At 33.0% G+C, this 25832-nt stretch overlaps 1 protein-coding gene across 1 annotated transcript; it reads right to left on the minus strand.

The window, feature by feature from the left end:
- Nucleotides 1–1756: 1756 nt before the first annotated feature.
- LOC148279588 (sodium-coupled monocarboxylate transporter 1-like) lies at nucleotides 1757–25352 on the minus strand. Its single transcript, XM_088229711.1, has 8 exons — nucleotides 25106–25352; nucleotides 16939–17261; nucleotides 14814–14968; nucleotides 9175–9315; nucleotides 6684–6902; nucleotides 4191–4464; nucleotides 3472–3583; nucleotides 1757–1770 (listed from the first exon to the last, which is right to left on the minus strand). Exons 1-8 carry the CDS (start codon nucleotides 25311–25313, stop codon nucleotides 1757–1759), a joined length of 1446 nt encoding a protein of 481 aa, XP_088085837.1. The 5' UTR covers nucleotides 25314–25352.
- Nucleotides 25353–25832: the final 480 nt, after the last annotated feature.

Here is a 25832-nt window from a genome sequence, read left to right on the forward strand (position 1 = left end):
ATACCTTCTTCTAGTTTCTTTTCTAAATCACTAGTTCTCTTTTCTTCGTCAGCGATATTTTCTTTTTTCAATTCTTTTGGTGGCAGATATCTTCTAGGTTTACCTGGGAATTTCTTGCTCATTTTTAGAATAAACGGATGCAGTAGATTTTCTTCATAAATGTCGCTATCTTGGGTAGGAAATATCAAACTCACAACTACTCCAATGACGACTGTAATAATTGTCCCCATCAAGGCATAGTACATGTACGTCATTCTATAAAATGGCATCAATGTTTCCCTGAAAAATACAAAGATAGATCAGGTTTACACAATTTTAACTAATATATAAAAATGCAATGTCGTGAGGCAAAACGTATGGGCAAAGGTGTATATTTAAATGTCTTTAATATCCTGCCGGTAAAACAACTTTGTAAATACAAATTGATTGTTCCCCAAATTACAAATTACTTCGGAGAACGAACATTTAATTGCGTTAGTCCAAGGTTATTCAAAAATCTTCTACAAAACATCATTAATATAAAAAGTCTTCAATTGAAAAAAAAGAAATGAAGAAATATCTTCTCAATACTTTATAGTGTCTGTTAAACGGTTATTAAAATGTGAATAATATAAATAAAATCATTTTGAAAAAACCTGAATAAAAAAAAATAAAAAAAGAAATGCGTCATACCGAAAAGTCTTTGGACTAAGTGGGTAAGAAATTTTAATTTGTATTAAAAACATCAAATAAAGGCTGTTCTTCAGCACTATAACTGAAATATTAACAAATTACAACAGGGACGGAGAACATTTTAGAAAAGGGAATATGCAAATCTAGGCATTTACAGTGTTTATGCCCTGTCATTGGCTGGTTTAACATTCACCATTTTGCCTATGTTTGAACATCCACATTTCTTCAATTCTTCCATCAGTCGATTAATGTTGAGTAAAAGATCTGAAACCTTTATTGTTGTGAAGAGATTTATCTGATCGAATTATTTCACATACAAGCCAACTCCTGAAAACAATTATGATTCTCTGATCTCACAAAATAAAAGCCTAGGCATTTACAGGGCTTATGACATTTTGTCATTTGACAAGATCTTCCCCTATTGGAAATTTTCGTTTGTGAAAACATTATTTTGTAAATTCTTCAATTTTAGTTTACTCGACCATAATATTTTAAATCACTTTTAAGGCGAAATATTAATTAAAAAATAAGACAACAATGTTTTAAGTATGTCCAAATGCTTACAGACTGGCTGGATCTTCTCCCTAGGGAGTTGTTCATATTTAAATTTGTTGCAACAGAGAGGGAAAACATTTTTGAGAAGGGAATATGGGAGTCTAGGGTGGATGTTCAAACATAGGCAGAATTATGAATGTTACACAGTGTGTTGAGTGTCCAGCCAGTCTGCAAGCATTTGGACATACTTAAAACATTGTTGACTTATTTATTAATTATTTTTCCCTTTATGAGTGATTTAAAATATCATGGTTGTCAGTTCGAATATACTGAAATTGGAGAATTAACAAAATAATGTTTTCACAAACGAAAATTTCCAATAGGAGAAGATCGGGTCAAATGACGAAATGTTTTTATGTTATGCTTCATCTAACACCACGTTGCTATTTTTAGTATGCATTAAAATACTTACTCGGTAGTTGAATAAGTGGACTCCACGTTTCGGAATATGGATGACGTGAAATTTGAATCATAATTGTCTCTCAATTCATCCCACTTGTTTTCCAGTAGAACTGAATGGCTTGTTACGTTATCCTTGCAGCCCTAAAATAGACATATATTAATTTTATAATATGGGGAGAACTTCAGTACCAGATCTAACGAGATCTTGCGCATCGTCACTTACTCTACGGGCAATTTAAGAAGAGATTTTCGACGTTTGCACGCTAGTGGCTAGAATGTAAAATTTCTGTAAATATTGACAGTTGAGTTTAAGAAACAAATACCGTACTTTATTTTTGTAATAGCCACAATAGTGATATACCGTCAAAAAAGTTCACTATTGATCGACAATATTAACTTTATATTGAATGTCGAGTTATATTCTATCGATTCATTTTGAAGAGTTCGCAATACGATTAATTTAATTTAACACTTTGTATCCCGGAGCTATGTAAACACGTGATTATATAACCACGCGTTGTGTCCCGGTCCCGTGTTTAAACGTGATTTACCAGCTGTTCAAAAAAATGCATTTTATTGACTTCTAGTGACTTTTATTAATACTTTTTCGCTGCTGGTAAAGTACGAACTTTGAAATGAACTCGGAAAAACGGGGATGAAAGTAGGCTGAATGCTGTCGAAATGTGATCCCTCAGGTGAATGTGATAGGTACACAAATGTTGAGATCCGTACATTATGTAAGGCTGAGATAAGCATTATCGACAAAATCAAGAAAGAAGCTCTGCGCTGCCGCTGGTTTGAACATGTAAAACGAATGGACAGCGAAAGAATAGCTAAGAATATTAACAATGCAAATGTTTATGGATGCAGAAATAGAGAAAGACTGAGAAAGACATGGCATGACCAAATCCATCAAGGACACGTCCAAAGTTGGAATAATCGGCGCGCGTGCATGAGAAGATGTGGCTTTCTATCCTATCTGCCTTCCCTTACGGTGAAACGACGTGATGGTTTTTTGTTGTTGTTGTTGTAATCGGCAATAATTTTGACGTTGACCTTATTTATGCGCTAGTTAAAAATAGTTCAACTTTAAAAAATATAAATATGCGTGATAGTCACTTAAAACGAGGTATGTTCACGAAATAGTAACTTAAGCTTAATTTTTCTAGCATTGCCCTGAGGTTTGAAAATAGATAGTACGAGTATTTAGATAGAAAAATTATATTTATAGTATTAAATATAATTTTTCTATCTAAATACTCGTACTATCTATTTTCACACCTCAGGGCAATGCTAGAAAAATTAAGCTTAAGTTACTAGTATTGGAGATGACAGAAGCGACGACAGACAGTTCAGTGAAGAGTGATGGTAATATTGATGAATGAGATTGAAAGATTTAAAATAAAATATTTTCGTTTTAGAAAAATGTGCTTTTATTAAAATAATTCATTATGGTTACCAGCGGTGTGAATATGGGTTGTATGTACAGGTGCGAAGGTTTTTACGATCACCGTAATCAATTTGTTTCTTTTTTGGGTGATACCGTGTGTGTTGGATTTGTTCCGACGTTTCGGCTACCATTGCAGGATTAACTGCGCGTTTTGTAGAAAAAAGTTTGTGTTCAACTACTACTAATTTGTACCGTGTCGCAGTTGGCAGTAGGAACATTTATTTTAGTTTTTGTAGCGCTGGGAGCCATGTTGAGTTTAATTTGAGTCCGTCGTCTTTGTTTATGTTATTTGGGTGCCTGTGTATTCCACCATGTATGTCACCCAAAAAAGAAACATATTGATGGGCATATGTTTTCGGAATAACCGTTGGTTAGAAAATGTGTGTTTTTACATACCTCAACAGAAAGCGGTAGAGTTTCCACGTTTTTTGGATCATAAATGATATGTCCAATCGTCACCCATGTAGAAATCATGTGGGAACATATTACACCTACTATTGCTCCCTAAAACAAAAACAAACAAAATAAAACTAGTGAGTAACCTATTTGTCAAAATAGCAAAATTACCTCTTCGTTAGAATTTTTCAAAAACATTAATTTAAGTATTTTAAGCAATGAAAATATCAATAACCATCATCAATAAAATTTTCGGCATTTTTTTAACAACCATTTGTTACTAGGATTAATCATTTATGATAAGGATAAAGATTGAGGATTAAGAATTAAGGATGGGAATTAAAGATTCTTAGATAATTGTCTATATATTGTTTTATATATTTTTTTTATCTCTTCTTCTTGCGGTGCCTTATCAGGTACTACACAACTCCGCAGCCAGGACAACTTCTTATTGAATGTACTCAGCATAACGATTCCTAGGAAAAGATGAACAGGGTGGTTTCCCGTTGCCTTCTCGGTGTTTTTCTTTCCCTTAGCTGTTTGGTTCCGGTTTGGAGGCGCCAAAAACCTGCCTTTCATCCCTTCGTTATCCGCTGTGATCACACCGTTATGAGTGTGATACCATTGCCCAGGGTTTGCGACGTGGACGCTAACGAGTTGGACTACTCAGGTTTTTAGGAAAAAAGAAACCATCAAAGATTAATATAATTTTTACCTTTTTAGTAGCACATGGAACAAGCATGGCCAAAACAAACACGCCCAGGAGAGGTCCTGATGTAGCAGACGTCAGCATCAATCCACTTTCTATAACTCCTGACAAGAAACCAATCCCATAACTGACCACCATGATAATGAGACCGTATATCCCTCCGATTATCTTGATGGTCATCAGTTGCTTCTTGTCGTTGAAGTTCCTGAACATGGGGATCAAGGAAAGGAAGTCTTCGTATGTCACGGTCGCGAGAGAGTTAAGATTAGAAACTTGCAGCCTGTGAATGAAATATAAAAATATGAATTGAGAGTTTAGGGTGTGAATCAGAAATTTTATATGACAGAAAAAAGATCAACCTTATCCATACATCAGTCCGGGGACTATAAAAACCTAATTTTTACATCAATATTTCATGTTATTTTGGTCTAAAATCAAACACGAGACCTTATTTATAAGGTTGTTATATGTATTGCCGTATGTGTTGAAACATGTGTTCATTTATTTAAAGCCAATCAAGAGGTTTATGAAAACCCTAACAGATCGGCATTTTTGACTTTATATTATATGATAAGTCTTAATCTAAACAATCTTCAAATCATAAAATTAAGAATAGTTCAGAAACCGCATACGCGCATCAAACAAAAAGCGACTAAACTCCTCTTAAAGAAGTAGTTTTACGTTTACACCCATTTATTTATTGTGGATAACTTATATAGCGCCATTTTCGTAATAAAATACCTCAAGGGCGCTTTACATGGTGATTCTATTGTTTCCATTAGTTTCTTTGTAGACGTCGCTCAGTATGCAACTCCCAATTTGAATTCAATTATGCCATGTTTTGTCGTTTTAAAGTGTAGAAATACTACTGAGATCTTAAAGAAACAGGATGGGATCACATTTCATGAGAAATTATCAAACGCGTGTGTAAGTAACGCATGCATAAATGCATTACTTAAAAATTAATTTATTTTTCCAAATGTCAGATTGTCAAAGAAATCGAAATGGATATTTTGTTAGTGTTGCCAGGGTAGTCAATTTTTTTATTCTAATTTACTTATCAAATATTATTTAACATGACATAAAAATATCCGCTTTATGAAAAATAAAATTTGTTTTATTTTCTAAGTTCAAAGTTCATAAATTCAATTACTCTTGGCCTATCTACTATGTTGTGTCAAATCAATGTTTCCGCGTGTACAATAAAATTTTAGAGAACTTTTAAAAAATATATAACTATAATATTTTTTTGTGTTATGACTATATTTTTTGCGATCTGGCAACACTACGCAGTGACTTCAAGCATGCGCGCGGTGAAAGTGGGACAAAGTTCTTTTTTATAGTTTTTTAGATACAGTACAATGTATGATTCCACGCTCCTTCTGGACTATTCTTAATTCTATAAACAAATAATTCCAACAAAAAACTATACCGTTATTTTAAAAATATTTATCCAACGTTTTTCACAGGTTTTCATGACACAAGCAAGCGTTTAGATTTCAATTTTAAACGCCAAGCCACGTCACACCCGGTTGGCGGTCAAAGAACGAATAAATACGCGTTAGGCATCACATGGTTTTTGGGCATCAGTTAAGTGTCATCTATTCTGAGGGCTCAGGGTGCGTTCATGTGTATAAATAAGTTGATGATTCACACAATAAGATGAAGGATCCCAGTATAAGGTGAGTGACTGCAACAGTAACAACTGTTGTCATTTTGTATTGGAGTTCTGAACTGCATATTTATAACAAATTTTGCAAAAAATATAAATCCACGAACCAACAACCTCTTGATTGGCGCTCATCGATCTTCCGGTAGCTGGCACTATCAATTATTGAAATGCCAAAAATTAGGCACATGTTTTAAAATTAAAATAATGCTGATGTGTTAAAACTTTAAGGACCGGCCGAAAACACATAGAATTTACCCTGTGCCCGGAAAATCAATTTAAACTTTTCAGATTTATTTGAAACAATTTAAAAAATCATTTTTGTTTGCAAGTTTTGCCAACATTAGCCTTTATGGAGAGCCACATTGGTTCGCACATATACAGGGTCTCACTTTTTTTTTGTGCTTTTTGCACGGAGCCGTGTAAACACGCGATTATAACAACCACGCGTTGTCTCGGTCCCGTGTTTCCAGATAGTTTACCAGCGGCGAAATAGTACTAATAAAAGTCACAAGATGTCTATAAAATGCACTTTTTTAGACAGCTGGTGAACCACGTGAAAACACGGGACCGGGCCACAACGCGTGGATATATATTCACGTGTTTACACGACTCCGGATACTAAGTGTTTATAATGTTAATATAAAATATACGTTATTTTTCACAAAAGAGACACCTCAAATTTACAAAATTTGAAAATGAATTTACGAATTAATTCGACGATCAAATTGCTTGAATACCATGTGGTTTCAGCGTCCTTGATGTGATATTTACAAAAACTGTGCTATAAAAAATATCCCGACAAAATAAATAAACGTTTGTCGCCTTACCCTAACGCTCCATTAAAAAGACTGCCAAGAAACAGTCCAAGGATTCCGGGGAAGTAGGCGAATTCGTGGACCATGAAGTAGGGAAGGATCTCATCCATCTTCTTGATGTAGCCAGCCTCCAGAGGGTCGCAGTCAGCGTACACGGCAAAAATTCCCATCCCACAAATCCAGCACAAACTGAACAAGACTATGATGACCGGAATTATGGTGAACAAAGTTCTGCATGGAAACGAAAATTGCATTATTAAACATTCACATTCAAAACCATTGAACCGGTTTGAGGTTCGGACTTCGCTTTACAACAAATTGGTTTCCATTTTGTTATTTGTTGCTATTTTTATTGTATTGTATTTATTTTAGATCAAATAAAATTTTAACATCTTGTTATACCTTAACTAAGAAGCAAAATATATACGTACTAGCTGACCCTACAGACGTTGTCCTGCCCGGACGTTGGCTTGCCTTGGAAAAATACTTTTAATTGATAAGTATGTACCGAGGTACTTGTTTGTTATTGAATTCCAAAACAAAAAATTAATAAATTATTTTTTTTAAATTTAATTGAAGTAGGTTCCTAGGTACTTGTTTATGGTTGAATTCCAAAACATAAAATTTTTTTTTTTTCATATTTGACATTATTCTTGCAAACGTCAAACTCCGGTCGTCTCACCAACAAAGGGGTGTACTTATGAAGGAATACGATTTTTAAAAATGTGTTAAATTAAATATTTATTTAGTGTTACCAAAAATCCAATAAAAATAAATAAATGGGCAGAAATTATTAAGAATTTGAGGAAATAATCTGATTGAGATTCACAAAAAACAAATGCTGTTTGTAAACATTCAAAAACTTTTTTTTTACACAAAAAAAACTATCTTTCCATGTTTTGCAAATACATTCTCCTCGAATGCAACCCTGGTAGATTGACGGATAAAACTTTTATGCTCCTAACTTCTTTTTTACATATTCGATTGAAGATTTTAATTCTACAAACACGCACAGCGCAAAGATCTAAATATCTCTGAAAACCGCACGTAAATCGGTTCAGCCGTTTAGAAGAAGTACGGTGACATCACACGTACAGAAGAATTATATATATAAAGATAAAAATAATTTCAAAAACAAAACATTGTTATAAAATCCAGACGCTTTCCGATGACACTCTACCTATATAGATGTTCGTTTTTAACAAAAGTCATCGCCATCCCACGAAACGATGCTATAGACCCAGCATTCCTAATCTCCGCAGGCAACTCATTAAAATATCTTCAGTCCTTTATGATACAGATTTTTTTGAGTCGCTTGGATTCTTGTTTTGAGGAGTCTGAAACCCTCACCTCCCGTCGTAGGATAGCGATGAATCTCGTCATTAAACATCACAAAACATGTATTCGCGCAATAATTCATTTTTTCAATTTAAATATTAAGACTTAAGTATTTAAAGTTCCTTGTTGTTTTACCGAAAGCATATTCAGTACCGTCAGTATATGCTGAATTTTTGTCTATCTGCAACATCGTCATACTGTCTTCATTCTCCTATTCTGAGTTTTCTGCATGACATTATGTTGATTTTGAGGGCATAGAAAGAGAACACTAGAACAATTATTGAAATGCGGCAAAACAATTGCCTTAAAAACTTGATTACTTGTGTTTAAACTGAGATTTTTTTTATTCTATTTAAAAATTTCACCTTTATAGAAATTTTGTAATTGATATTCTCAAAATGTAATTCAAATTTTAGCTTATTATCTACTATTACCCCTAAATATTTTATTTCTTTTACTTCATTTATATTTTCCCCGTGAACATTTAGTTTATAGCATTCTTATATTTTTCTACTTACTATCGTGTATTTACTTTTTGAAACATTTAATTTTAATTTGTTTATATCCAACCAATAAGATATTTGATTTTAATCAATTTGCATCTTATTATGAGCATCATCAACATTGTTTTCAGCTATATAGAGCAAAGTGTCATAGGCAAAATATTTGAAATAATAATATTTTAAGCATTGAATAATATCGTTTTTATAAACAATATAAAGTATTGGCCCCAAAACTGACCCCTGAGGAATTCCTAGATCATTCGTTTTTTTCGAAAGATAGTGCATTTCCAAATGAATTTTTTTGTGTTCTATCATTTAAATAATCACTTAACCATTTTAATTCATTATTGTCAATCCCTGTACTTCTTAATTTACACAGTAGTCTACGTTTTTCGATTATCTCGAATGCTTTTTTGAAATCTAAGAAAACGGCTACTTTACACTTTTTCATATCAATACAATGTTTTTATTGATTTACAATATAATTAACTGCAGTTTCACACGAATATTTTTTTCTAAATCCAGATTGTTTACTCGCTAATTTTTTTTTCCAAGGTATCCAATGAGCTGTTCTTTTGGCCTACTGTGGTAGGCCACGCGAGAATCGAGATAAAAATTTAAGCGCGGGTACTCCAATGTTAAACAATAAATTATTTTCTTACTTGCGAACTTTCTTCTGCGAGTCCATACTGCAATATCTCTGCACGAAGTTCTGCTGACATCCATAGAGAGATAGGGACATGAAGAGCTGACCAATCCAGGCTGACATGGTGTCCACTCTCACATTCAGATCCCAGGTAAAGCTAAAACAAATAAGATTTTGCATTTGTATTAGATCTTAAGATCATCGTTAAAATAGTTATTTATTTTGTTGGGATATTGATCCGTTAGAAAGTTACAGTGGTGATCACGGCTTTTGACATCACCCTCGATTGGCCGGTCTTGCGTTTCGTGTGATGTACAGTTACTTGTTCCAGCTGATAGACGATAATAGCTGTCTTTATTGGAGAAACGTAGAACGGAGATGAGTCGCGATTATAAACGACTATCTTCATTGGTATAAAATGAGACAATAAAAACTAATTTCGGTATTTATATACAAATGTGTGTATATTTGTATGAAAATTCAAAGGTTCTTCGTCGACAACCAGCAATCAAACATGTTTAGAAAAAAAAATGTAAATGCATTATATTTTTTATTCAAAAAACTTAATTTTACTTTGTTGATAAAATTAAAGATAAATTTTAACTTTCCATCAAAATACGTACCCTGGACCAAATGCGCATTTTAAAAAAATCTCATCAGAATACGTACCCTGGACCGAATACGCATTTTTTAATATTTTTTTTTTTATAATAATATTAAATATCCCAACTTAAAACCTCAGACAAAACGTATTCTTTCATACCGATACCCATAGAACTAACTATGGTTTTCATTCCCCTATGTCCAGAATTTTTAGGTCTGCCAACAAACATACTAGTCTTGATTTCTTTGATAACAAGTTGTCTTCTTTCATACGATCACTGAATCGAATTCAATAATAAACACCTCTTTCCCGCTTCCACTCCCACCTAGTCTTCTATACACCATTGTGTCTTTTTACTTTCCTCTATAATAATTTTCTTTCTATAAATATGTCCTTTAAAATGCCCATTTGGGCGTATATACAAATAAATAAATACATTTATCAAATCTTCTAAGAGCAACTTTTGTTTTTAAGCCCAAATGTCCATAGTGTGTAGTTTAGTCAATTGGTAACACAATTTGGAATTCTTAAGTATGGATCTTCAGGATTTTCGTACATCTCTTAGCCACTAACTCAGTGCGGGATGAAGGTGAGTTGGTATGGGTTAGCTTGAGGTCTTGTACCATAATATGTTGATCGTGTTTGTGTTTTCTACATAGTTTCATGTTCTTTTTTGTACATATGATTCTTCATAAAGCAGTTGTAATTTTCGTAGGCCGTTTATGTAATAAATAAAAAAATATGAAATAAATAAACAAAGTATTTTAGGGCCAGACCGTGAAACTTTAAAAACTTTTTTAAAATCCTGATAATTATTATAATATTAATAGTTTTTGTGAGGAATTCTGTATTATGACGAGAAGTAATTTCGCCTGAGTTCCATAGGGATTATGTTAGGATCTGTGTTAGGATTTTGCCAGTAGTGTCTTAATAATTTGATGTTCCTCTGTGATTTGGTATAGATACGTATTGTTTTTCTTCTGTTGCTTGAGTGCATGTTGTATGGGGCAAATTATTCTTATGTTTTCTATATGTATTTGAGTTTTGTGTCGTTGTTTGATTTGTTTGTATTACTATGTTCTTTTTCCTTTCCGAGGCGGGATCTGGAGCGTGCGGCCGCGGTCTTAATTTGGAACTAACACTGTATTCCTTCGCTGTCATACTGGGAAATTATAAAAAGGTGATTGTGCTGACCATGTGTATTTGATTGATCACAAATTGACAATACTGCAGTGAGGGGTACAATTAAAGCTTTTAAAGTTTCTTTATTTTGTTATTTCCGCGGTTTAATTATAAAGAAATATTAAATTTTCGCTTAATTAGTTTAAAAAAAATTGATATTGATATGCGAAACTGAAGAGAGACTCAAGTCTTTATGAACAGTTTCAGGAAAGGGGTGGATGCTTTAATTGTAATCTTGATAATTTGTTCTCAAAAACTCTTTTCTCTCGAAACAAATTAATTATCATAATTCGAAAATTGATAAAATCCTTTGTATTTCAGATAAGCATCCTTACCCGTCTCCTGCCCGTCCGGTGAGTATCATTTCGTTAGTCAAATACGTTTTTAATATCAATTTTTTAATTTTAAAATTCCGTTTTTTCAAATGATAAATTAGAATATATTTTAAGCACATCATATAAATGCTACCCTAAAGTTTCAGGGTATAGCCCTGAAAACTGTGTAAATATAGGCTGCACCCGATATTATTCTTATCTTTGTTTATTTCGTTGTTTTATGGGACAATGATAAACAAATAAGTATTTGAAAAATAAAAATCTGAATTGACATTATCATTTTAATAAAATAAATCGATTGATAACATAGACAAGTAATAAATTAAATCTCAGACATAATTTGATTATTTTTTCATGATCTTATCCTCGATTGAATTAGATTTTGTTTAATAACGTATCCAATAACTATATGTTCAAGTATTTCCGCGTTTATTTTTTCTATATTGAAAAGTCTTTATTCAACAAAATACACACGTTATTAGAATATTAATAAATTATAAAAAGAAAAACATAAAGTATTGAAGCATATTTGTCCCGATGAACTATGAAATAATAGTTTGTCATTGGGTGCTCAGACACTAGTTTTAATTAAGATTTAAATAAAAGAGTACAGACCTAATATTATGCGCATACAAAATAATAAAAATCCATGTTTTTTTTTTTATTGTAAAAAAAAAGAAAAAGTTTTTTAAGAAGAAAGAAATAACTCAACACAACCAGATAAATTGGTTTGAAATATTGTTTAAAAAACAGAAAATGAGAGAAAAAAAAATTAAAGAATAAACAGATACTTGAATATATTTTAAACTTTTTAAAAATAAAGTGGTGGTTCATAAATGCAAAACAAGAAGAAAAACAAAACAAAATAGATGAATAATTTAAATATGCATCGACAAAACAAAAGTTCTAGTTTTAGAGTACGTATTCAAATTTTAACGAGAAATGAAGATTCTAATTTAAATAATTAATCAGCAAAAAAACGGTCTATTTTCTAACTATTTTCGTAATAAAAACATATTTTTTATTTTATTATGACACGTTTTTAAGTTAAGTGGCAACATATTAAATATTTTACGAACAATAAAATCCAACGGACGCTGTCCATATTTATTTTTAAATTTTGGTACAACTAGACAATCAACAGATAAAATGTAAGATAACTGTGTTCTAATTCATTTTTATACATTGAGCTGAACATCTGTCGGAAAAAATAATGCTCCGTAAAATACCCCTAACTGATAAAATATTTATTTTTTTATACGCGAATGGAATATTATGTCTCTGATTGTAAACATAAGTTAGTTCAATCGAGTTTGACAAGTGCATTTTGAATATTTTGTTCATATATAATGTTTGTTGCACAAGACTTTCCCCAGTAGCTCAATCACAAATAACTATTGACGTGCTAACAAGCGATGGGATAACAATTTCTCACCATGGTTGTTTATCGTATTCGCGATCACAATATAACATCCTTGAACACCTTATTTTAAATGTAAAAATATTTACGTTTTGCAACGTATAATTTTGCTGCGCAATCACATATTTGAATTTCGCCGGTGTAAATATGAAAATATTCCAAAACCGCTATTTTTATTTATTTATTTATTATTTATTATTTACCATGCTATTTACTGCATTTAGCCGGCGGTTGGCAAGCCAAATGTTAAAAAAAAAATAGGCGCCATAGTAATCTAATTTAATTTTTTACTTTTTTGTATTAGATACTCCTTTCTATTTTTCAAATGCAATATATTGTATTCTTTTTTAATAGTAAACGCTGATTTTTCGTGAGTGAACTGTATTTATTTACGAGGAAAACAAACCGACACGAGCGTTGACTTAGAGATTACACACGCGTTGGCTTACGACATAACTTTAGCATGTTCATTATTGTTTATTGAACATGCAAATGCTGAGCATGTTTTTAAGCACGTCGATAGTTATTTGTGATTGAGCTACAGGTGGTGACAATGTATTTTATTATGGTTTCATCCAGAGACAAATATACTAATCTCATTGTGGAGAGAGGAACTAAAAACTGCAATTCGTGTAGTTGGCTAACTGTGAATCTTAAACGTTTGCATGTTTTAAGAACATGTCATTAATCGAACTAAAAAAAACATATTTACCTAAATAAAATAATAAAAATTGCTATTATTTTGTTAATATTTGGCCAACATGTCGGTTATGTTCATTGAGGGGAGACCCTTAAGCCCACCTTCCACCCGCAGCTGTTATAGATTCCTGGGGGACTCTTTGTCAGCTGCGCATAGAGGAAAGTTATTATAAATATTCCTAAGGAATACAAACTCTATGCAGATTAAGGAGGGGGGGGGAGGACGTACGAACAGAGGCCAACAGAGGCCAGAGCAAAATTTGTACTTTTGGCCATCAGATCCACATTCCGCGCTGGTTACATGACCCCTGTCAGACCATTCAGCATCTCATCTCTGGCATCATCTAATAGCACATAGTGCCACAGGATGTGTTCGGCCGATTGATGGTTATCTCCGCAAGCACAGCTCGAGACAGGGGCAAGTCCAAGTCGGTTATGTTCAGTGTTCGATAATATCTTGATATTTATATTCATATCAAAATATTCGACATATATATAAAAGCCATATTTTATACCAGCTTTTGCCCGCGGTTTCGCTCGCACAGTATTGAGGAGAAATTAGTAAGGTAATTTATTAGTGTTGTCGTTTAGCAATAAGAATTTTCCAGGTGGAATGTTTTTTTTTAGGATAGAAACTAGCCTGTTTCGATTGCCGGTCTTCCAACTACGACGGGCGGCTCCCGTGATGTAGTGGTTAAGATACTTGACTCACACACGGAAGGTTCTGAGTTCGATTCCCGGTGGGAACCCAAAAATTAAATGTGATTTTTCTCAATCCTGGGTACACACACTGTGCTATAATTCCTCACTGTAATTGGGCCTTAAAGCCTGTTGTGATGCAAAAAAAAACAAAAAAACTATCGCCATGAAAAATATAGACATTGAGTTAGTGAAGCATAAGTTTTTTGCAAATATCTCAGTAACTCCTTCAATGGATATTTTAAAGTTTGCTGTTAATACCCGCGTTTTATTTTTCGGCTTTTTGGCTATTTCTGTACAAAAATTACGTCAATTGATTGCTTCTTTGCGACGTGAAGGAAACATAAACAAACAGACAAACACACTTTTGAATTTGTAATACAAAGTATAAATGAATATTAAAAAGACTGAAACCTAGGGTTAATTGATCAGTTACTATAACGATATTTAATATTTATCAAAAAATAAAAATTACAAAGCAACAAACAGAAATAAATCTCTTATTATGTTACCTATGGGATATCAATAGACGATGAGAAATCTTCATTATCCTCTGTAGCCAATGACTTCCAAACCTAATTTAAATCACCGTGTCGGGCATTAGGGTGCTGGTAGGGGTTACCAACCCTCACGCCATAATAAGTTCATTAAAACACGTAAAACGAAACTTAATTTAATGTGAATGTATAAATAATTAATTCGTTTTGTTTACTTACTTGAAAAAAATAAATCGACCTCTTTCTGCAGGAATCGTAACAATCGGAGCAACTCCATTGACTTCGTAACAACATTGGACGATTATGGCGAAACACAGAAGTATAGTTGTCACACTCTGGATTACATCTGCCTTTATAACAGCCCTTAAACCACCCTGCAAAAAAATGAGACGTTATTTTGAATATGCCCGTATGTTGGCAAATACTGGATTCATCTCTCTAGGCCAGGAGTCTCCAAACAACGGCTTCACCGCCAACCGGACCAGCAGCATCCGGCCGGACATGTCCGGTATCCGATTCGACATAGTTTATTTTGATTATTTTATTCTTATATTTCGAATACAAACAGATGTACAGGTTAAATGATTTAAAATGAAAAAAATAATATTTAAAAATAGTAGGGCCTCTCATCCAGGAATATGTATTCACTTAATTATACTGAAACAAAGCGACGATGGTTGAATCTTTATAAAGAATAAATGTACAATATTGTAAAATAAAAGAAATATGGACAGAACAAAGAGACCGTGGAAAGGGTAGTAATGGAATTGAGAAGGAGTGGTAAAGGATGAATGAAGGAAAGTAGGAATAGAAAATTGCATTTGATTTAATGATTGAGAGCAAGAAAAGAGACAACACGTCTATTCTCTGTTATTATTAACTATGCCTATAAGTTATCTTTTGTACCTATTATATGGAGTATTAAATATATCTTGACTATTAAAATTCTTGTTAAATGCTTCACATATACAAAGGATGGTAGAATATTTCCGGTGGTTACTTTTAATGTTATGTATATAGAAAATATCAGACAGTCTAGTTGGTATGCATAGGACACGGTAAACGATTAATTCGTTCTGGGGAACTGAATCAATTATTTACAATTTTGTAAAGCAGAATCTGATCGAAAATATCTCTTCTGTGTGTTAATGAATCAAGGTTATGAAATTTTAAAAAAGCTTATAGTTTGGAAAATGCAAATGAAATTTGTATTCTACTGGTTTCAGGAATTAACACTCAAGTCTATTAATATTTAACTTGTAAACAGGGGACCAGATAGCAGTGCAATATTCAAGATAGGGATGTATTATAATGTGTCAGATGTTTTTGTTTAACGACCAGTTTAAGATTTAAAAAAAAAGTTTTAAAAGAACGGATGCAGCTAACTCCAGTTACAACTGTCAGCAAGCGGAAGCGATGCACTTGGCTGGGCCATGTGCTGCGGATGCCTCTTGAGATCCTTAACCACGCTTGTCTTTTTTACTAGGCATCCTGGACTGAATATTCATGGGCATTTTATGACAGAACTACGGGACGCGAACCTGACGAGGGAGGACGTACAGGCACTAGCAGTCGACTTATATACCTGGAAGCTTTTTGTGAACATCATATACTCCAATTAGTGAGCGGACAAGGAACAATGAAAGCTGCTAAGAGGGTATGCGTCGGAAGTTGTTTTTTTGTTTATTTTTCACAGATGCATCTCCAAATACTGTGCAAAATGACTACTGCACATCGGACTAATTATGTCTAACTAAAATCCTCGAATTTGAGGTCTCGCATTCCCATTTTCCCCACCCAAAAACTAAACAGATGAAGGTTTCAGCTTTTCTACTTCACAAAAGTCTACAGATAGAAGAGTTGAGGAAACGAGGATGTTTTAACATAGGCAAAATAGTGGATGTTGCACGGTATGTATAGTGACCTCTTTAACCAGCAAATAACAGTTCATTAGCCCTGTAAACGCCTTAACTTCATATTCCCTTTTCAAAATGTTTTCCCTATCTTTTGCCATAAATTAAGATTTTGTTTTTTTTTAGAAAGGTTATTAGAAGGAAAATTTTCGGTGTCGGCTCGTTTTGCTTTTTCTAAAAATAGTTATCATATTTGTTCAACGTATGTCCATATATAGTAGATACAACTCAGCGCTTTTAAGGGTTTTTGGATGGTCCTAACTCCTATAAGACAACATTTAATTTTAAAAAACATAAAAATATCAGGACTCGCCAATAGTGGTTATCAGATGAATTGCATGTAAAAAAGCCATCGCTCGAGTGCCGTAATCCAGGAATGAAATATGAAACCGCACATCATTTGAATATTTTAAATTTAAATGTTCACTCACAAATAATGTAAACAAAATACTGATGACTGTGATGGCCAGAATAGATCCCCAATACGGGATTCCGATGACGGTCTTCAGGGCCACGCAGGGCGTGAATATGGTGACTCCGAGAATAAGGATCTGCCGCCAGATGTAGGTGGCCGATGCGAGGCAGCGGACAGTCCTGGACTTGAAGCGGAGGTCCAGGTATTGGTACACGGACGTGATGCCCAGAGAGAAGTAGACGGGGACGAAGATTACGGAGACCAGCGGGTAGGCACACACCATCCCGTATAGCGTCTCCCACATGGCACTCCCGCGGTACACGAGCTCAGAAGGAAAACCTGAAATGAAAAACATAAACATTTCTTAGTAATATTTTCACTCATTTCATATAATTTATCCGTTTATTTTTCGTAGATGTATTATTATCATTCCGCAGTGTTGAATAGGGCAATGCATTATTTGACAAAAAGAAACAAAGAAATATTGCCGTTCAAAAAAATTTTTTGTTTTTAGTTTTCACAGTTGAACCCAAAACCTTAAGAATGGTAGCCGAACGTGCCAGCCACTTAACAACGAGGCGTACTTGTTGCCACTCAATTTCCACATTCGAGATTTTTACCTGAGAGCAGCCATCGAATCGAAAACACTGCATTGTTTTATAGGTGATCCTACACTGCAATATTTCACTATCCCTGTACTGGCATCTTAAGCGTAAGGCTGATCACTTTAGCCTTCATGTAGCAAAAATTAGCCAGATACGTTAAAATTCAAATACCAATTCAGTGCACTTGGTACACCAAGAAATAAAACTGCTATAATAGTTTATGGGCAATCGCAGCACTGGACACATCAAACTCCAGGTGACAGGCCTGCCAACACAGAGACGCAACACGGCTCTCCGACCAACAATGATTCCGGTTACCTTCAAAACGACATTGTTACTTACTGTTACTTCCACGGCTAGGTTCAAACAGTATTGTTTGGTATTCATTCGTCGTATTTTATTTAATTATATGTCAATTAAGTTGTTAATAGTATTTCAGACAAAATAAGTTAGTTAAAATCTTTTACACCTGAGTCCCATCTTAATTTGAAAATAAAATTTGACTGTTCATACCAGATTTTAAAACCAGTTGAGTACATTGAATATTTGGGAATAATTATTGACAAAAAACTACATTGGGAGGTTCAGATCCAATTGCTGGTTTCCAGATTAAGAAAACTGTACCATGTTTTCTGCTCACTTAGGAACATCTTGGACATTAGCACTCTCATAACTGTGAATTTTGCTATTTTTTAGTCAGTGGCTCTTATGGTTTAGTGGGCTGGGGAGGTTGCATTGCGTCTATCATGAACCCCCATTAGGGGTTTATTAAAACGTACAAAAATTAATACTTAGAATGATGCTACGCCCCCCCCCCCCCACTTTCCCATCTAAAACGTATTCCAATTCATGAAGGTAGATTTGATATTAGACTTTTTTTTAAAAGAGTCAGTGACACATTTCTGGTTATGCGGCTAAAAGAGTAGATCCTAGCAGAAAGCTCGTACGAGGTTTCCCTGTATTTCGAATAATTTAAATCCAAAAAATTGCTCAGAGGAATTTCTTATTTGTGGCCTCAAGAGTGTTCAATGTCCTGAATGTACATATTATGTTCTCCAAAACAAAAGCCATTTTCCGAAAAAATGTACAAGATTTTGTCCAAGGAAAGAGACCATTGCAGGAGACTGCTGCGAAATATTGCATAGATTTATATACAATTAAGCGCGTTGTCCAGATGCCCTTTGAAATATTTGTATGTTTAGGTGATAATATTTAATTTTTATTTTTGCTATTATTTAATTATGTACGTGCTTCCACTTTCCATTATGTTGTATTAGAACTCAACACAGGGCCCTTGGCCTCATAGAGTTTGGAATACGTTATTATTATAATTTTTTTGTAATATGTATGTATTTGTATGAACAAAAAAAAATTGAAATATTGGAAAAAAACAATTCTATACAATAATCTATAAAATAAACTATTGTATTTCACTAAATTTTATTATTTTCTATCAGTTTATGCATTTTTAGAGTTTTTTCTTTACGTTTTTTTCATGTTCATACTTTTTGCCATTTTTGAAATTTTTCGATTTGTTTTGAAAGATTTTCAAATTTTAAAATATTATTAAATTTTTATCAGTTTTCTTTATTGAAAAAAAAAATTATACGTGGATATTACTTAGAATGAAATTAAAATTATTGATTAATGCTGTTTGTATTTTTTAAATAAATAAAGGTTTCCTACCTCAAAACAGGTCAAATACCTAGTGATTTTATTTAAATTTTACTTAATGAAAAACTTCAGCCCTACGGAAAATAGAATACGAAATTGATTTTTTAGTCGCGGTTAAAATATTAAATTATACTGCAAAGTTTCTTAAAAATGTTCGAAAAAAATATTTCAATAAAAACGAACCACTTTGAACGACGTCTCTAGTTCATATAAATTAACCAATGATAAGATAGTTATGGAAGATTTCCGGTTTGCTTACCGTCAACGGACTAATCGGCAGAGCTGACCGAGAAAAAGCGGAAGAGAACTTGAGACATCAAACGCGGAGTAATTTCAGAAATACGAAACTTTAAAAAATCATAGCGCTGACAATACGATGCATAATTATTTTTTTTGTATTAGTTTACTAGTCTACTAACAAACAAAAAAAACAAAAATATCACTAATTTTTCTTATTGTATCAGATATCAATGTCACTGTTTTGCAAACAGAACATCGTTTTATTTACCATAATAAACGCTAATTTTCGTTTTTTTTCTAACTATTTAAAACAACAACATGACCATAATAAACCAAACAGTTTGTTCAAAAACGACTCCATCAACTTAAGCGTGTTTCCACTCATAAGTGATTAATTAAAACAGAAGAAAACGTCTAATTAGCATGAAAATTTTTCCAGAATCTTCCGATTTGCATAATGTCAATAAAAATCATTTGCATTTGAATAGGCGTGATTCTAAAGCAAATATATATTACTTTATTTTCCTAGAAACCAAAAGTTTCATGAGTCAGTTTTTTTTTTATCACATGGTTCAAATTTTCTTTAAAATACACGACAGGCGGGTTTACCTGATATCGCTTTTTTCTGCGTAGTAATTAGGACAAACGATGTTCAAATTAGCCGTCCAAATTATTGCGTTCATTTGAATATGAAAGGCCTTTGTTCAGTTAAAGTATTAAATTTCATCGCTTTTATTGAAAGTTATTAAATGTGCGAATTAATAACAGAATCTAATTTAATAAAATAGAATATTAGCTGTTGCAACAGAGAGGGAAAACTGTTATAAAAAGAGAATGTAAGTAACCATTTTACACAAAAATATCCGCTAATCTGAATCGACTCAATGTACTCGACAATAACTGTTCCGACGTTGCTGATATTTTTCACTTAAAGTATAGCTTATATAAATCAACTCTATTTAATCATTTCAAAAATGATGAACGGTAATATACATTTTTTAGATTACAGTGCTTTCTATGTTTACTTTTGTATGGGTACTATTGTGTACCATATTTACGTGAATACTTATTTTTTAAATTACTTTAATTGTCACTATTATTAATGTTTTTTTGAGACAAAAGAATTTTATTGCATTTAATATACTTATATTTTAAAATTTTATCTGCACACATTGTTTAATTATTTTTTTATATCTAAATATGTTCTTTATACAAAACTGCTGTGTTATATATATATATATATAGTATTTATGTAAAATAATACTTTTGTATTTAATTTTAAGTTTTTTACATTATATTGAAATGTTTATGTTATTTTTAATATGGATCTTTTAAAAGTAAAGGGCCCTGCGTGCCGTGTATATTAATAAATAAATAAATATTCCTTTAATTCTTTCGTCTGAGAATTATTGTAAAGTTCTTCTTCATCTTATCGTTCGTCTCCCCGATGGAGGTTCGATATCATCGTAGCAATTCTTGCTTTGTTGGCAACTGCCCTGAACAAGGACTGAGTGCTGCAATGATGGTTTCATCGCGTCGCGCAAGTTCTTTAGCCGAGAGATGCGCCTTCTACCTGCACTGCGTCTTCTTTCAATCCTTCCACGTAGAATGACTTTTAAAATGTTATATTTTTCGCCTCTCATCACATGCCCAAAGTTCTCAAGTTTTATTTTCTTTCTAGCCTTCAGTACCTCTATATCTTTTTCCACCCGTCGAAGAATGTCATCGTTCGGACTCTGTCCACCCAAGAGATTTTTATATTCTCCTGTATCACCACATTTCAAAGGCTTCAATCTTTTTTGAAGTGCTTTGGGTGAGTGTCTACATTTCGACGCCGTAAAACAGTACTGAGAAAACGTAACGCTGTGCAATGCGCATTTGGAGGTCTAAATTAAAGTCTCTACTGCAAAGAAGGTCACGCATCCTGAAAAAGCAGTATCGCGCCATCTATATTCTGACTTTGATCTCTTGTGAGGAATTCTATTTATCATTCAGCCAGAATCCTAGATATTTCTATTGTTGGACTTGCTCAAAAACCTACGTTCCGAGTTTTAAAATTATTGGGAAAGTGTGTGTGGCTTTTTTCAAATAACCATACATTTAGTCTTGGAAATATTCATTTCTAGCCCTTAATTCAAACTAACCGTGTAAATTTTGTCTAACAATAGATGCAGGCTTTCCATACTATCTGGTAGAAGGACAGTATCATCCGCGTATCGGATATTGTTTATAATTTGTCCATGTATGCTAATGCCGTCTGTAAGTTCTAAAGTTACTAAGCTAAAATCAGTTCATGGTTTACCTCGTCGTTCTAATTCTCAAAGCACCTTATTAATACCCATCTACAATTCCTCTTTCTTCTCTAACTCATATCGAGTCCATTCGGCTCGACTGTGGAATCATCTTTGTTTAAATCACGTCTGAAGAAACATCTCCTTTCTCCTTCTCCTTTCCTCTTTCCTCTTTCCTCTTTATTCCTTTCAACTATTGAGTAATAGAGTTGATTTAAGATAATGTTTACACAAATACAGTTACTTGTATTTTTGTATATCTTCAGCTCTTTATTTTATTGGTGTGGTTAAGATTCGTCTTCAGTTCACAAAAGTCAACAGATTGAAGAGTTGATAAAAAAAGAATGTTTTAACAAACGTGAACGTTACGACAGAAAAAAAAGAAATTAAATCAAAATAGAGCACGCTAAAGTTTTTAGATTTGGCAATTGTTTATATTTTATGGATTAACATTTTTTTGTTTACCACGTGTTTAAAAAATAAATAATCCAGAAAGGCATGACGTGCACGTGGGTATAAACATTTAAAATGGAGGCAAATAAAATAGAACGGAAAGTAACATTCAGGTTTTTTAAATATTAGTAAGTAGAAAATAAGATAATAAGAAATATAAAATACAATAAATATGTTTATAAAAATGTACATAAATATGTATACACATAAAAGTTACGAAAGCAAATAAATAGTTACTCTGAAAAAAAAATCATTGACATTTATATTTGTGACCCAGTTTATAAATAAATTATTAGGATAAATAATATAATCTGTTATCTCATCAAGTGGGTGAAATCGAATGTTTAAATTAAATTTAAATCATCTGATCGCGATTGAAATTTTATCTTGACACTTTAATTATATGGGAGATTTAATTTTTTTCATGTGTGTGATGATTTTTGTCACTTTATGCGTATTATTGCAGAGTTATCTTAATAGTTTATTGCATGAAATCACAGTGATACAATGTCGGATTTTGGGTCACGATAAGTCAATGTTTATTATCAATTTTAGACATTCCATTTTTTTTACGAGAAAAAATATCTAGAACAGTTTTTTTTAGCAATGTTTTGAGTGTATACAAATGTATGTAGACAAGGACTGGGTTCCAAGTATTTGAAATGTTTTAATGTTAGTCATAATTGATAACTCTTTGCATACAAACATTTGAACATACTCATAATATTGATGATCGTAACAACTGATTTAATAAGTTCTGAAAAATTAAATTATTTCAAGGCGTTAATTAGTGAGTAAAATAACTCAGCCAGATTAATTTCACCCATATCAATAAAGAGGTTCAACTTTTTCATTTCACCAAAGTCAACAAATAGAAGATCATTTATATTTTGAAATGTAAATACTGTAATGAATTTTCGTTTATTTATTAAAACACATTTTTTTTTGCACATTATTATGTCCCGACTTGCTAGAAAATTCAGTGTTAGGACGGGACTTTACGGGACAAGTCATACCTTAAAAATTCTTCGTAACGTATTTTATCATCGATGAAAATCGCATTTTCTTTTATTTAAAAAAAATTAAAAGATTAAATTAACAAATGACGCGATATGCACCGGACATTTGGGACGGTCTCTTTTTTCAAATTGTGTTTTTTTTTTTTAGTATTACAGAAAACATAAAATAATGACTGGATAGCCTAACTGGATGACTGGATAGTTTTGTCGACTATCGCAAATAGTTTATTGCAAGAAGAGGCGGGATTGCGAGGTGATGTCACAACGCTGCGTGTTGAGGTCTAAGTTTGGGCTTGTGCGGGCACGGCGCGCGCTCAGTTCAGTTGTATCTTCTGAACGAGTTGGTATATTCTGACAAACAAAACGAAATAATCTCCCAATAACGAGGATTACGTGTGTAATTTCACATTCACGAAATAAAAAAGGATCGGCGGTATGTGTTTTTTATTTTTACTTTCATGAATTACCCCCCCTTAAAAATAAGCCATGTGTTCCATTACAATTTTCGACTCCGAAGTGTTCAGTTGCTGATCAGGCAACCCTGCCTTACACAATATTCGCAAAAATTGAATCATGTTTTTAAATATGTCCCATCAAATATGCAGTAGGTACATTTTATCAATTGGCAGTAAAGTTGTAGACATCATTAAGATTACACTCATAATACTATATCTCAGTAATTATTGAAAAAATCAGATCAGAATGGCTGATAATTGGTTGATCATATATTTATTCTTTTTCTTCACGTGTCAGATTCACCTGCGAAGACTATTTGGGAGAAAGCTGCCTTGTCTTGAGCGGGGGTTTAAATGAGTGAAGGATTTATTTAAACTTATAATATTAGAAATCAAACACTGATTTGAGTCTACTGAACACTTAATTTTATTTTTACAAATATAAAAATAAAAACTTCGTGACATTTGTTTCGCCTTGTTAGGGTATTTTCAGACAAATGTGAAGATTAGATGGATTGAATGTCTTTTTATATAGTTATATAATTCAAGGTACATAAGTAGAAAATAAAAATAATCTTATGCACCATATCGTCTGAAAATACCCTAACAAGGCGAAACAATTGTCACGAAGTTTTTATTTTTATATTTGTAAAAATAAAATAAAGTGTTCAGTAGACTCAAATCAGTGTTTGATTTCTAATATTATAAGTTTAAATATGGAGTTCTACAAAATAAACACCAAATCAATCAATAAGGATTTATTTATTAATTTTATTTATACTTCCCTTTGTCTCTACCTTGTAGAGGATGAGGGGTGGTTTTAGAGCGACAGTGAAAGGGACATTGAAAGTTGTAAATGTAAATATTTGTTCGCGCTTTTACTTACTGAATTTGGTTAGTAAAGGATAAAATATAATCAATTCGTAATGAAAAAAAAAATTGCTCGCTTGTATGAGTGAATCTGAAGAAAAAAAATAGTCTTTAAAATGGATTCGGGTATTTGGTGGGTGCTTTCAATGTTCTAAGCAGTGCGAAACAGTTCGCCGTGACGCCGCATCAGTAAACCAAGTGGCGTATTTCGAACATATGTTACCTGAAGGTTGGCAGTCAGGTGTCAGTCGGTTTAAACAACCCTTGAAACTAATTGTTTCACGTTTATCCTACCACGAATCAAACACAGGACCTCATGAAGAAAACATCTATTCTGTGTAAAAAATCATCGCTCTAGTACCATTATCCAGGGAAAAAATACGGGAATACGTTTGTATAAAGAAAAATCTAATTGAGTTTGTACTTTAGCTGCGCTACAGTATGTGGCAATCTGTACAAAATTTTGTCGCGCGTAACGCGGGGGGTGTCCGACCGGACACTAAAATTTATGTAAAATCTATTTCTGTTTTATTGTTAGATAATTTACGGATGCAGCTTAGTTTGAATGTCACTTACCTAGAAATGATCGGACCCCCAGAGTCCCTCTAGCAATAGACAACATCATAGCTCCCATGGATATTCCTCCTCCCGTGGCAAAGACATAATTGGCTTTTGTCTGTGGTCCTTTAACCCTGCTCCACAATGGCCATAGAGCACTTCCAATAATGAATATAAAAAACACTATGTAGTCTACCACCATAGACCTTCCTTCCATGGCCACCATTTTGGGAGGAAAACTGGGTATTTTACTTGTCTTTGGTAACAGCTTCTGTAAAAAAGGTTTTGTTTTTATTTCATCTGTATAGGTAGCTAGAGTGACATCAGATAGAGTCTGAGTTGAACGTAGTTATGCAGAAAGCAGCAGTCCACAATTTTGTGAAAATAAGATATTAGTGTTATCGGTTATATGTTGGTGTTATATAAACTTTATTCTACGTTCTGCTGAAAAAAGTCAGGCCGCTTTCATACAAAAACCTGTAATAATCACCTTCAGAAAACAGTTCCGATCGCAAAAACGACATTTATCAATTTTCAGAAAACACCCATAGTATGTCTTGCACAGTTGTATGGCTGTAATGTCACACTAGTCTACATAAGATACTTGACTTGATATATCATCTTTCTTATGTTTTTGAATTATGAAGTTGATTTTTTGTAATCTTCAAATAGACATTTTCAACTCGGATTTCGAAAGTACAATTTATAAAACTATGCTGGAAAATATTACGTATACGCTACGCGA

Source organism: Micrasema longulum, unplaced genomic scaffold, assembly GCF_059751315.1.
Source record: "Micrasema longulum isolate JH-2025_06_02 unplaced genomic scaffold, ASM5975131v1 h1tg000698l, whole genome shotgun sequence".
Classification (NCBI taxonomy): domain Eukaryota; kingdom Metazoa; phylum Arthropoda; class Insecta; order Trichoptera; family Brachycentridae; genus Micrasema; species Micrasema longulum.